Source organism: Lagenorhynchus albirostris, chromosome X, assembly GCF_949774975.1.
Source record: "Lagenorhynchus albirostris chromosome X, mLagAlb1.1, whole genome shotgun sequence".
Taxonomy (NCBI): Eukaryota; Metazoa; Chordata; class Mammalia; order Artiodactyla; family Delphinidae; genus Lagenorhynchus; species Lagenorhynchus albirostris.
Window position 1 is genome coordinate 72,090,113 of NC_083116.1, and position 15,204 is coordinate 72,105,316.

At 35.5% G+C, this 15,204-nt stretch overlaps 1 protein-coding gene across 1 annotated transcript in view; it reads left to right on the top strand.

Moving 5' to 3' along the window:
• TEX11 (testis expressed 11) overlaps positions 1-15,204 on the top strand; it is a 353,939-nt gene that overhangs the window by 195,276 nt on the left and 143,459 nt on the right. Inside the window, exons 16-18 of the mRNA XM_060137334.1 lie at positions 5,532-5,683; positions 7,864-7,949; positions 14,136-14,273. Coding sequence (XP_059993317.1) covers positions 5,532-5,683; positions 7,864-7,949; positions 14,136-14,273 — 376 coding nt within the window. The remainder of the gene's footprint in view (positions 1-5,531; positions 5,684-7,863; positions 7,950-14,135; positions 14,274-15,204) is intronic.

The window sequence follows — 15,204 nt, forward strand, 5'->3', positions numbered from 1 at the left end:
GTTAGATTGCTTCCATGTCCTGGCTATTGTAAATAGTGCTGCAGTGAACATTGTGGTACGTGACTCTTTTTTATTTGAACATTGTGGTACATGACTCTTTTTTTTTTTTTGCGGTATGCGGGCCTCTCACTGCTGTGCTCTCTCCCGTTGCGGAGCACAGGCTCCGGATGTGCAGGCTCAGCGGCCATGGCTCATGGGCCCAGCTGCTCCGCGGCACATGGGATCCTCCCGGACCAGGGCACGAACCCATGTCCCCTGCATCGGCAGGCAGACTCTCAACCACTGCACCACCAGGGAAGCCTTACGTGACTCTTTTGAATTATGGTTTTCTCAGATTATATGCCCAGGAGTGGGATTGCTGGATCATATGGTAGCTCTGTTTTCTGTTTTTTAAGGATCCTCCATACTGTTCTCCATAGTGGCTGTACCAGTTTACATTCCCACTAGCAGTGTAGGAGGGTTCCCTTTTAGGCACATCCTCTCCAGCATTTATTACTTGTAGACTTTTTGATGATGGCCATTTGGACTGGTGTGAGGTGATACCTCATTGTACTTTTGATTTTCATTTTTCTAATAATTAGTGATGTTGAGCATCTTTTCATGTGGTTTTTAGCCATCTGTATGTTTTACTTGGAGAAATGTCTATTTAGATCTTCCACCCATTTTTTGATTGGGTAGTTTGTTTTTCTTATGTTGAGCTGTGTGAGCTGTTTGTATATTTTGGAGATGAATCCCTTGTCAGTTGCTTTGTTTTCAAATATTTTCTCCCATTCTGAGGGTTGTCTTTTCGTTTTGTTTATGGTTTCCTTTGCTGTGCAAAAGCTTTTAAGTTTAATAAGATCACATTTGTTTATTTTTGTTTTTATTTTCATTACTCTAGGAGGTGGATCAAAAAAGATCTTGCTACTATTTATGTCAAAGAGTCTTCTGCCTATGTTTTCCTCTAAGAATTTTATAGTATCCAGGCTTACATTTAGGTCTTTAATCCATTTTGATTTTATTTTTGTGTACGGTGTTAGCAAGTGTTCTAATTTCATTCTTTTACATATAGCTGTCCAGTTTTCCCAGCACCACTTATTGGAGAGACTGTCTTTTCTCCATTGTATATTCTTATCTCCTCTTTCATAGATTTGGTGACCATAAGTGCATGGATTTATCTCTGGACTTTTATCCTATTCCATTAATCTATATCTCTGTTTTTGTGCCAGTACCATACTGTCTTGATTACTGTAGCTTTGTAGTGTAGTGTGAAGTCGGGGAGCCTGATTCCTCCAGCTCTGTTTTTCTTTCTCAAGATTGCTTTGGCTCTTTGGGGTCTTTTGTGTTTCCAACAAATTGTGAAATTTTTTGTTCTCTTTCTGTGAAAAATGCCATTGGTAGTTTGATAGGGATTGCATTGAATCTGTAGATTGCTTTGGGTAGTAGAGTCATTTTCACAATGTTATTCTTCCAATCCAAGAACATGGTATATTTCTCCATCTGTGTCACCTTGATTTCTTTCATCAATATCTTATAGTTTTCTGAGTACAGGTCTTTTGCCTCTTTAAGTACGTTTATTCATAGGTATTTTATTCTTTTTGTTGCAGTGGTAAATGGGGTTGTTTCCTTAATCTCTCTTTCTGATCTTTCACTGTTAGTGTATAGGAATGCAAGAGATTTCTGTGTATGAGTTTTCTATTGTGAAACTTTGCCAAATTCATTAATGAACTCTAGTAGTTTTCTAGTAGCATCTTTAGGATTTTTCTATGTATAGTATCATGTCATCTGTAAGCAGTGACAGTTTTACTTCTTCTTTTCCAATTTAGATTCCTTTTATTTCTTCTTCTTCTCTGATAGCCATGGCTAGGACTTCCAAAACTATGTTGAATAGAAGTGGCAAGAGTGGACCTCCTTATTACTGATCTTAGAGGAAATGCTTTCACCTTTTCACCATTGAGAATGATGTTGGCTGTGGGTTTGTCATATATGTCCTTTATTATGTTGAGGTGGGTTCCCTCTAAGCCCACTTTCTGGACAACACTATGAGATTAGAAAATCAGTTACAGGAAAAAAAACTGTGAAAAACCACAAACCCATGGAAGCTAACAATATGTTACTACGTATTCAATGGATCACTGAAGAAAGAAATCAAAGAGGATATCAAAAAATACCTAGAGACAAACAACAATGAAAACACAGCAATCCAAAACCTATAGGACACTGCAAAAGCAGTTCTAAGAGAGAAGTTTATAGCAATACAATCTTACTTCAAGAAACAAGAAAAATCTCAAATAAACCACCTATCTTCACACCTATAGCAACCAGAGAAAGAAGACAAACAAAACCCAAAGTTAGTAGAAGGAAAGAAATCATAAAGATCACAGCAGAAATAAATGAAATAGAGATGAAGACAATAACAGCAACGATTAATGAAACTGAAAGCTGGTTCTTTGAGAAGATGAACAAAATTTATAAACCTTTAGCTGGACTCATCAAGAAAAAGAGGGAGAGGAATTAAATCAATAAAATTAGAAATGAAAAAGGAAATGTTATAACAGATACCACAGAAATACAAAGGATCATGAGAGATTACTACAAGCAACTATATGCCAATAAAATGGACAACCAGAAGAAATGGACAAATTCTTAGAAAGATACAACCGTCCAGGTCTGAGCCAGGAAGAAATAGAAAATATGAACAGACCAGTCACAAGTACTGAAATTGAAGCTGTGATTAAAAGTCTTAAAACAAACAAAAGTCCAAGATCAGATGGCTTCACAGGCGAATTCTATGAGACATTTATAGAAGAGTTAACACCTACTCTTCTGAAACTCTTCCAAAAATTTGCAGAGGAAGGAACACTCCCAAGCTCATTTTATGAGGCCACCATCACCCTGATACCAAAATGAGACAAAGATATCCCCAAAAAAGGAAATTACAGGCCAGTATCACTGATGAATAGAGATGCTAAAATCCTCAACAAAATACTAGCACACTGAATCCAACAACACATTAAAAGGATCATACACCTTGATCAAGTGGGATTTATCTCAGGGATGCAAGGATTCGTCAGTATATGCAAATCAATCAGTGTGATACACCACATTAACAAATTGAAGAATAAAAACCATATGATCATTTCAGTAGATGCAGAAAAGCTCAACACCGATTTGTGATATTTTCATTTTTTAATTAAAAATTTTTTGAAGTTTTAAATTGTGGTAAAATACACAAAGCATAAAACATACCATGTTAACTGTTTTTAAGTGTACAGTTCATCAGTGTTAAGTACATTCACATTGTTAAGTTTGTTACAATTAACATTCATAGTGTTAAGTATGTTAACCAAACTCCAGAGCTATTTTCGTCTTGCACATTTAAAACTTTGCACCCATTAAGCAGCAAGTCCCTATTCTCCCCTTTCCCAGTCCCTGGCATACACCGTTCTACTTGCCGTCTCTATTAATTTGACTACTGTAAGTACCTCATATTAGTGAGATCATACACTATTTTTCCTTTTGTTACTATTTCATTTAGCATAGTGTCCTCAAGGTTCATCAGTGTTGTAGCATGTGTCAGAATTTCCTCCTTCTGAAAGGCTGAATAACATTCCACTGTGTGTATATACTGCATTTTTTTTAATCCATTCATCCATCGATGGAGACTTGTATTACTTGCACCTTTTGGCTATCGTGAATAATACTGCTATGCAAGTGGGTGTAAAAATATTTCTTTGAGACCCTGCGTTCAGTTATTTTGGGTTTATACCCAGAAGTAGAATTAGTAGATCATATGGAAATTCTGTTTTTAATTTTTTAAAGGAATCACCATACTGTTTTCCATAGTAGTTGCACCATTTTACATTCCCAGCAACAGTGCACAGGTTTCCAGTATTCCCACATTCTTGCCAACACTTGTTATTTTTTGTTTCTGTGACAGTAGCCATCCTAATGGGTGTGAGGTATATCTCATTGTGGCTTTGATTTGCATTTCCCTAATGATTAGTGATGTCAAGTATTTCATGTGATTTTTGCCAGTTGTATAATCTTCTTTGGAAAAATGTCTATTCAAGCCCTTTGCCCATTTTTAAGTCAGCTGATTTTTCATTGTTGAGTTTTAGGGGTTCCTTATATATCTGGATATTAACTCTGTATCAGACGTATGATTTGCAAATATTTTCTCCCATTTCATAGGTTGCCTTTTCAACTCTGTTGATTGTGTTCTTTTATACACAAAATTTTAAAATTTTGACGTAGTCCAGTTTATTTTTACTTTGTTACTTGTGCTTTTGGTGTCATATCAAAGAAATCATTGCCAAATCCAGTGTTGTAAAGATTTTTCCCTTATATTTTCTTCTAAAAGTTTTATATTTTAGCTCTTCCATTTAGGTCTTTGATCCGTTTGGAGTTCATTTTTGTATATGGTGTAAGGTAAAAGTCCAATTTCATTCTTTTGCTTATGGATATCCAGTTGTCCCTGCACCGTTTATTGACAAGACGGTTTTTTTTCCTCCATGGAATGCTCTTGGCACCTTTGTCGAAAATCATTTGACCATATATGTGAGAATTTATTTCTAGACTCTCTTCTATTCCATTGGTGTATTTGTGTCTTTATGCCAGTACCACATTATTTTGATTACTGTATCTTTGTAGTAAATTTTGATGTCATGAAGTATGAGCCCTCCAGCTTTGTTCTTCTGTTTCAGGATTGTTTTGGCTCTTCTGGGTACCTTGATATTCTGTTTTATTTTTAGGATGGAGTTTTTCATTTCTGCAAAAAATGTCAGTGGGATTTTCATAGGGATTGCATTACATCTGTAGATCACTTTGGGAGTATTGCCATCTTAACAATATTAAGTCTTCCAATCCATGAGCTGTTTGCATTTAAAATAATCATTATCTACTGGTATATTATTTGTGTAATAAGCATAAATAAATTTTTAAAAGAATTGTTGGCAGAGGGAATTGGTAAATTTCTTTTTCTTCTTTCACTTTTCTTGAGATATAATTGACATTCAGCACTGTATAAATTTAAGCTATACAGCATAATGACTTGAAATGGTGGTCAAAAGGTAGAAACTTCCAGTTATAAGATAAATAAATACTGGGGATGTAATGTACATGATGACTATAGTAAACAGTGCTGTATGGTATATTTGAAAGTTGCTAAGAAAGTATAAAAGTTCTCGTGAACAGGGACTGATAAGTTTGTAATGTCAGTTTATGTATCTTCACTTTATGGATCTCATGTTCCAATATTTATAAACTGACATAAGTTTTGGAGAAAAAGAACCAATTTCATATTAGTAGAGAAATGATTATCTGACTCTATGTGTTCATAAAAAGAAAATGTTTGTGGCTTGATAAATTAAACAAATTGAATTAAATTATTTACTGTTAACCAGTAGGCTTATTTAGACATTTAATGATATTAACTAAGTTCAGATATAGTTTTATCTTGTCTGTTTTGCTCATACTCAAACAAACTTTCACCTTGTTAATTAAAAATGTTATTTTATTCACACCACTTAAAATTGTGTCTCATTGAACAGAGAATCTCTTGGGTCTTATTTCCTGAAGATTATCTGTGAACATTTTAAGTCATCAGAAAATATTGGTAAAGCTCTACTGTTCCATGTTGAAATGCTTTTACAAAGGAAGGAAGAATTGCTTGCCACGGAGAAGATTGAAGAAATCATTATAGGTCAGTAGGATTTCTGCAGGTGTTTTAGAAAGGTGTTAATATGCATGTAGTTCTAAGATGGAGGTCAGAACAGTAGCAAAATCCTCAGGTCAACAGATTTTTTCCTTTCTCTCACTTCCTTTTTTTTTTCTCCTTAATACCCTTTGACTATAACAACTCACCTATCCAGATTCCACATATTTGGCAAGCTAGAATGAAAGCTAAACAAAGATAACAAAACATCAACAAAAACAGACAAACCTCTGAGCTTAAACCTCATGTGTAATGGAAAATTGTGAGATTATAAGCCTAATTTCATGTTTCAGTTTGATCTCAAATTAGCTGTGTACCTTCAGGCAAGTCAGTAATATCTCTGGATCTTTTTCCAACTATAAAATGAAGGTTGTGAACTACATTCCTACTTTTTAACTTCTTTTTAGCAGCAGCAGCAGCATCCTTTTGTGATGCAATTGTATATGAACCCTGCCCCCAATAAAATAGACTAGAGTTGCTGTGGTTAAAGCAGAGATGTAGAGCCAGATCTCAGCATTCCATTAATCCCCCATCTCTCTGTAGAACCCTATACCCTGAAGAACACAGAGAGTATGATCCCTTTATTAGAAAATTCTTGCCCTGATCTGTCTTTCCTACTCTATACATATATAGAGATATAACTGGAATGATAGTCACTAATGTTAACACTGGAATTTATTCTGAGTGGTGGCAGTTTAGGTGATTTATTGCTTTCTTTGTTTTTTACCAGATTGCTTGAATTTTTATAAGTATGTATCATGTTTTTATAAAAACAAAGTCATTGATTTTTTTAAAGGAAATCTTTTGACTAGATAATCTCTAAGGGTCTTTTGAACTCTAGATTCTATGAACTGTATTTTACTGATGACACCCTTCCTCCATATCCTCACTAAGAATCCAGTTATTTTTAGACCCAGTGTTGTTAAGCTTGGTTATCTGGTTTTCCAACCCTCAGCATTTTAATGGTAGCATATTATAAAGGGAGAAAGGACCTACAGGGAAATATACAGATAACCCGATCACAAGGGAGGGAAAAACCTTATAAATTATATAAAACAATTTCAAGTATTTAAAAAAGTATAATAATCTGTACTACATAATAATTACTGAAGGCATCATTATGATATACTATCAGTACAGTAAAATACAATAGTTGTTAGTGTTGACCTTGAATAGTCAAGCAAAAGTTAAATTGTGCTTCAGAAAACTAGAATGTATGTTTAGAAAAACATAATTCATAAAACATAATTTTTAGAAAAATTAAGAACTTTAAATGATTTAGACTTTTTAAAATAAAAAATTATTTTATGTTTAATGAAAGTAAACTGCCATGTAACTAGAAAACTTTGCTATCCAGAATAACTAATTTTCTAAGATTACAGTTAACCCAAGTTATATTGTTATATCTAATTATACACTTACACTTTCAAAGTATGATAATATTTTAACACACAAGCTTTATGTAGCTTTTTACTCTCATGTGAGTATTTTTAACTAAGTCATGGAACAAACTATGTCTGCTGAGGGGTCAGAGACTCTCAGTTTTCTAATCAAGACTTTCATGGAAATTGATAGTGCCAAAGGGGTGGAAGTGAAAGGGATATAGAATTCTATTATAGCTTAAACTTTACCTTAGTGTGTGATAATGTATTTGAACCCTGTAAATGTCTAGACCAGAAACAATCAGACATGAGTTACAATTTAAAGTAATAGAGTTTATGTGTAAACGTGGTCTTAAAGTATTTTACAAAGGCTTTAAGGTATAATTGGCCTTTCTTGGGAACTTGATCTGATCTAGTTAGTACGTAATAGTATAAACACTTCTTATTAATGATTTCCAGCATTGCTGTCTGTTCATTGATAATAACATTAAGGCACCAGATGATGATCAAATTTGGAACTTAGAAAATACGTTAAAAAGAGACTAGGCTGGAAAACTATTACAGATTGATGGGCGAATTACTACAGTGATTCTAGCAAACTCTGATTGTATTGCATAATCAATTTTGCTAGTAAATCTAAAATTGATGATGAAAACCTGTCTGAATGTGATTGTGTTTGTAGCCATTACTTAAAGAGTATAGGTTCTGAAGAGCACAGTTAGTGCTCTTTATTTAATGTAATAGATCTTGATTCTTGTTTTTAGAACTTGGTTTTTTTTTTTTCAGGTCACCAAACAGGAAGACAACTGACAACAGAATTAGTAGGCTGTTTACACAACATTCTATGGAAAAAAGCTGCCCAAAGTTTTCAGGTTTGGGAATAATCTATTTTCATTCTTTATATTCTTTCTTCACCCCAACAAATAAAACAATGTATTCACTATAAAAATCATAGAGCATTAAGTACTTTAATAATCTCTTTCTGCTTAGGTACTATTTATTAAATATTTATAATGTAGAATTTTAATGTGCATTGGACAAGAATTTATTTAAAAATTCTAAGATGTGGACTTCCCTGGTGGCGCAGTGGTTAAGAATCCGCCTGCCAATGGAGGGGACACGGGTTTGATCCCTGGTCCAGGAAAATCCCACGTGCCGCGGAAGCAACTAAGCCCATGCTCCTCAACTACTGAGCCTGCACTCTAGAGCCCACGAGCCACAACTGCTGAGCCCACGTGCCTAGAGCCCGTGCTCTGCAACAAGAGAAGCCACCACAATGAGAAGCCCGCACGCCACAATGAAGAGTAGCCCCCACTCGCCGCAACTAGAGAAAGCCCACATGCAGCAACAAAGACTCACCGCAGCCAAAAATAAATAAAGTAACTTATTTATTTTTTAAAAAATAAACTAAAAATAAAGATACTAAGATGTGATTCATCCCCATTGGGAGTTTACAGTGTAGGGAAATGACATCACTGATATTAAGATATAGGAAAGTATAATTTATTTTAACATGAGGAGCAAGAAAGAGGGTTTTATTTCCTTTAAAAATTGAGGTATGGAGCACAGAGGATTTTTAGGGCAGTGAAAATACTTTGAATGATACTATAATGATGGACGCATGTCATTATCCATTTGTCTAAATCCATAGAATGTACAACACCAAGAGTGAACCCTAATGTAAGTTCATCAGTTGTAACAAATACACCATTCTGGTAGAGGATGTTGATGATGGGGGAGGCTGTACATGTGTTGGGTCAGGAGGTATCTAGCAGATATCTGTACATTCCTCTCACTTTTGCTGTGATCCCAAAACTGCTCTTAAAAAAAACCTTTTAAAAACATTGTGGTGTAATAAAAATGGAAAAAAATGTAGTAATATTTTTTCTTTATACAAAACAGTCCAGGTTTACTGTAGAAAATTTGAAACCACAGATAAGTTTTTTAAAAAGAATAGTTATTCTTAATCCAATCACTCTTAAAATTTTATATATTGCCTTCTAATCCATATGCATTTGTGTGTGTATGTGTAAGAAAGGACGTACTGTTTTAGTGAATTTCCACTTCCAACCAAAATGTAAGAGACCTGGTTGATGTCCTTGCCTGAATAACACCTTGCTTCCTCTCCCTACCTCCAAAAAATCAAGACAAAACACATGAAAAAAATGGTTTTCAAGACACTGGACATTAGGCAATGGAGAGTGATCTCTGGTAGATAGGAAATAAACAAGGTGAGCACTGCAGTTGTTCAGCTTACTACCTTGAGTTTCCAGGCTGTAGCATAGGAATAGAAACTGAAGTGGACTATGACATAAATCACAGTAAGATCATTTTTGACCCACCTCCTAGAGAAATGGAAATAAAAACAAAAATAAACAAATAGGACCTAATGAAACTTCGAAGCTTTTGCACAGCAAAGGAAAGCATAAACAAGATGAAAAGACAACCCTTAGAATGGGAGAAAATATTTGCAAATGAAGCAACTGACAAAGGATTAATCTCCAAAATATACAAGCAGCTCATGCACCTCAATATCAAAAACACAAACAGCCCAATCCAAAAAGGGGCAGAAGACCTAAATAGACATTTCTCCAAAGAAGATGTACAGATTGCCAACAAATACATGAAAGGATGCTCAACATCACTAATCATTAGAGAAATGCCAATGAAAGCTACAATGAGGTATCACCTCACACCAGTCAGAATGGCCATCATCAAAAAATCTACAAACAATAAATGTTGGAGAGGGTGTGGAGAAAAGGGAACCCTCTTGCACTGTTGGTGGGAATGTAAATTGATACAGCCACTATGGAGAACCGTATGGAGGTTGCTTAAACTAAAAATAGAACTACCATATGACCCAGCAATCCCACTTGAGGGCATATACGCTGAGAAAACCATAATTCAAAAAGAGTCATGTACCACAATGTTCGTTGCAGGTCTATTTACAGTAGCCAGGACATGGAAACAACCTAAGTGTCCATTGACAGATGAATGGATAAAGAAGATATGGCTCATATATACAATGTAATATTACTCAGCCATAAAAAGAAAGTTGAGTTATTTGTAGTGAGGTGGATGGACCTGGAGTCTGTCATACAGAGTGACGTAAGTCAAAGAGAATAACAAATACCATATGCTAACACATATATATGGAATCTAAAAAAAAAATGGTTCTGAAGAACCTAGGGGCAGGACAGGAATAAAGACACAGATGTAGAGAATGTGGACTTGAGGACACGGGGACAGGGAAGGGTAAGCTGGGGCAAAGTGAGAGAGTGGCATTGACATATATACACTACTAAATGTAAAATAGATAGCTAGTGGGAAGGAGCTACATCACTCGGGGAGATCAGCTCGGTGCTATGTAACCACCGAGAGGAGTGGGATAGGGAGGGTGGGAGGGAGTTGCAAGAGGGAGGGGATATGGGGATATATGTATACATATAGCTGATTCACTTTGTTATACATCAGAAACTAACCATTGTAAAGCAATTATACTCCAATAAAGATGTTGGAAAAAAAAAAGGAAAGAAACTGAAGTGGATCCTAGCAGGCTTCCTAATTTGAGGAGTTGGAGCTGAGAGTCTGGGAAGACTGATGTAGCTAGAATTCATAGGACAGAGTATCAGAGAGGAGAACAGAGCAAGAAAGAGAACTCCACAATCAGAGAATCCTTCTCAAGTGTTTAGTGGAGTACTGATCAAGATAATATGGGATGAAAATACCTAAAGCCAGATGAGTCACCATCTAAAAGTATTAGAACAGTGCCTGGCACTCACACAGGTCTGGGAATAGAACCTGTTCATACCAGCCAGACTGGAAAACTTCTAATTCATGGGGCATTGGGTAGAGAATTCAGAAAGGTCTTGTTTTGCTAGTGGGGAGTAATTAGTCCTAAACTGAGCACTGTTCCAGACCAACCTGAAAAATCATAAAAGTATGACCTGAAAGGATCAAATTGGTCCCAAGGAATTTAAGTGCTTGCCAGAGTAGAGGTCAAGGATATTTACCAGAATGCAGAACTATCCAGCACCCGACAAGGTAAAGTTTATAATGTCTGGCATCTAATAATAAATTACCGGGCTTCCCTGGTGGCACAGTGGTTGAGAGTCCACCTGCCGATGCAGGGGACACGGGTTCATGCCCCGGTCTGGGAAGATCCCACATGCTGTGGAGCGGCTGGGCCCGTGAGCCATGGCCGCTGAGCCTGTGTGTCCGGAGCCTGTGCTCCGCAATGGGAGAGGCTACAACAGTGAGAGGCCCGCATACTGCAAAATAAATAAATTACCAAGCATACAAACAGGCAGGAAAATACAACCTATAATGAAGAAAAGAAGCAACAATTGAAACTAACATAGAAGTTAACATTAGCAGAGGACATTAAAATAGCTCTTATAATTGTATTCTATATATTCAAGAAGTTAGGTAGAGACATGGAAGATACAAAAGACCCAAATCAAACTTCCAGAGATGAAAAGTATGTCTAGGATCAAAAATATACTGCATAGTATTAACATCAGATTAGACATTGCAGAAGGATGGATATGTTAATTGTGGTCGTCATTTCACAGTGTATACATATATCAAAACATCTTGTTTTATACATTAAGGTGCTGCAAAATAGAATGATATTCTTATTTTCTTTTAGAGGGTCTCTGTTTCTTTACTGAGCAAGTAAAAAATTATTTCAGAATTCCCTTCTCGTATTGAATCTTTTTTTCTCTCATTTTCCAGTCTTGCAGGATAATTTTTTTAACTCCCACTTCCAAAACTGTAGAAGAATGTAATCTTAATTCTAAATAGTCAAAGGCAGTGTTATACCTCCTCAGCACCGTTGTTTCTAGTAGGGAGTGAGTTTTATTCCTTTTAGGTACTAATGACTCCTGTCTTTCATTGAAAAATGTGAAGTTTCTTGGTAGGGTACAGGGGACTCATCTACGTTACCTTGGTGTGCATGAGCAATCTTAATTTTCTTATCTTAAAAAAAGTTATCCAGGTCATTTCTATTAGATTTTTTGTAATAGCTTCTTACCATTGAAAATTTTAAAGTGCCTCAAAAGTAAGAAAATATTTTTGTACAAAAACATAGCATTTGGGGCTTCCCTGGGGGCACAATGGTTGAGAGTCCGCCTGCCGATGCAGGGGACACAGGTTCGTGCCCCAGTCCAGGAAGATCCCACATGCTGCAGAGTGGCTGGGCCTGTGAGCCATGGCCGCTGAGCCTGCGCATCTGGAGCCTGTGCTCTGCAACGGGAGAGGCCACAACAGTGAGAGGCCTGCGTACTGCAAAAAAAAAAAAAAAAAAACCACACACACAAAAAAACCACAAAAAAAACACCCATAGCATTTAATTAAAATAGTGAAAAACCTGGAAATTTACTAAAATATCTTACATTTTCTTATCCTACATAGCAACATAGATTAATATTTACAAAATGAAGTTAAATGGAAAGAATAGAAAATGAAATTGTAATATAAAGTGTGATTACAACTATATAAAAATACAAAAGGGTAAAATTAAAATGGAATGTGGAAAAATGAAAATAGCTGTATTCGAATGGTAAATTATGGGTGTTCTCTTTTAACATTTTTATCATTGTTGTTTTAATAACTTTTAAATCGTATTCTGAGTTTTCTAGGGTGGCTCACCACCCTCTCTGACTCTTCATCCCATATGTGAAATTTCATTTTTTTTGGCTTTATTGAAGTATAATTGACAAAATTATGATTAAAGTGTACAATGTGATGATTTAATTTGATATACATATACATTGTGAAAGGGGTCTAATGACTTATTTAACACGTCCGTCACCTCACATATTTACCTTTTTTCTTTTTGGTGAGAACATTTAAGTTCTGCTCTCTTAGCAAAATTCAGTTATACAATCCAGTATTACCAACTATAGTCACCATATATCTAATGTATGTATTAGATCCTCGGACCGTTTTCATCTTATAACTGAAAGTTTGTACCCTTTTACCAACCATTCTCCATTTCCCCCACCCTCAAACCCCTGGAAAACACCACTCTACTCTGTGTTTCTATGAGTTTGACTTTTTTTTCTTTACTTCAGATTCTACATATAAGTGATACCATGCAATGTTTGTCTTTCTCTTTCTGGCTTATATCATTTAGCATAATGTCCTCCAAATTCATCCATGTTGTCACAAATGGCAGGATTTCATTCTTTTTTAAGGCTAATATTCCATTGTATACATGTACTGTACTTTCTTTACCCACATTCATCAGTAAACAACAACTTAGGTTGTTTCCATACCTTGGCTTGCTGCAGTGGACATGGCAGTACAATTATCTCTTTGAGATAATGATTTCATTTTCTTTGGGTATCCCACACAGAAGTGGGATTACTGGATTGTATGGTAGTTCTATTTTTAATTTCTTAGGAAACCTCCAACTGTTTTCCATAGTGGCTATACCAGTTTACATTCCCACCAACAGTGTACAAGGTTTCCCTTTTCTGTACATCCTCACCATCATTTGTTATCTCTTGTCTTTCTGATGTTAGCCATTGTAGCAGATGTGAAGTGATATCTCATTGTGGTTTTGATTTGCATTTTCCTGATGATAAGTGATGTTGAGCACCTTATCATGTACCTGTTGGCCATTTGTATGTCTTCTTTGGGAAAGTCTGTCCAGATCCTTTGCCCATTTTTAATCGGGTTTTGTTTTTGTTCTTGTTTTTATTTTTTGCTACTGAGTTGTAGTATTTTCTTATATATTTTGGATATTACCCCCCCAAAATACTGCAAATATTTTCTCTGATTTCATAGGTTGCCTTTTAATTTTGTTGGTTTCCGTGAAACCTCTAATGTGAGGGAAGAAGAGAGAATATCGATTACCACTTTATCTATAACTTTATATTGATCAAGCCTGATAGTAAAATGCATTCAGCATTCAACTAAAGAGGATGTTGTGTTTTGGTTGCCTAAAAATGTAAACAGTGCCATTTTTTTGTTTCTAAAGGTGACTTGGAACAATTAGGGTCAAATATAGAAATATCTGTGTGATTTTGTTATTTCTTTTTAAACTTTAGGTAGAAGATTATGCTGATGCCCTACACTGGTACTGCTGTTCTCTGAGATTTTATGCATGTGATCAAACGTTCCTGGACTTTGCCAGGCTACAGAGGAACATGGCTGCTTGTTACCTGCATTTGGGACAATTTGATAAGGTCTTTTGATTTATTTGTTTTTCAAAGGCAGCAAATGTTGTTATGTGCAATGGCAGAGAGATGGTTGTAGTGGTGTGACTTCTTGGCTATTAGGTTAGGATGTCTGAGAGTTACTTCATACAGAACAAAGTCAAATTGATATTTTCCTGACTTGCACACTATAAACATTAATGAATGGAACTTCCCAAAAGGAGAGAAAATTTGGAGACTCTTAATTCCATTACTTACTGTTTATTTTTAACACCCTGTTCTGAAAGGTAATATATCATTGCAATTCATGAACAAAGTTATCTGCTGCTAACCATCTGCAGTATTGTCCTTTGAAGCAGAATAAATTTTAAGTTACACATTTTTTTGGGTCAAGCATTCAGTGAGAGCAAACACTGGGATGAAATTCGTTCTTTTACTTTCTGGGTTATCTTTTGCCTTTCCAACCAATCTAAAAAAATGTTCAGCATTTGATTTCTTATCAGAACAAAATTCTAGAAGGTAAAAGGGATAAAACTTGCTTGAGGATAGAGCCGTTCATACTCCCCCAAAGCATTTGGGACATTTCTTCCTTTGGTTATCATATAGTATGCACATAATGGGGTGGGGCGTATTGTCTTGTGGTAAGAGAAAAAACAAGAAGTACAAGTATGGATCCAGGTAAAATATGAAGGTTTTTGTTGCTTTTTAAGTTTTAATAACAAATTTAGGGGGAAATACGTGATTAAGGGTTGTAATTTTAGACATTTTCTTTGAAGATTTGTTTACTTTGAAGGGTTGTTTATCTTAGTAAATACTTCAGATTTTCTTTCAAAAGAATATTTACCATTTAGTTTGTTTGTTATAAATTCACGGTCCTGAAAGAGAAGTTGAAAGGTTACTTAATTCATCGTATTTCTACACAGGCTAGCATTTAAGTGTTTCAGAAAGATGGTTGACTACT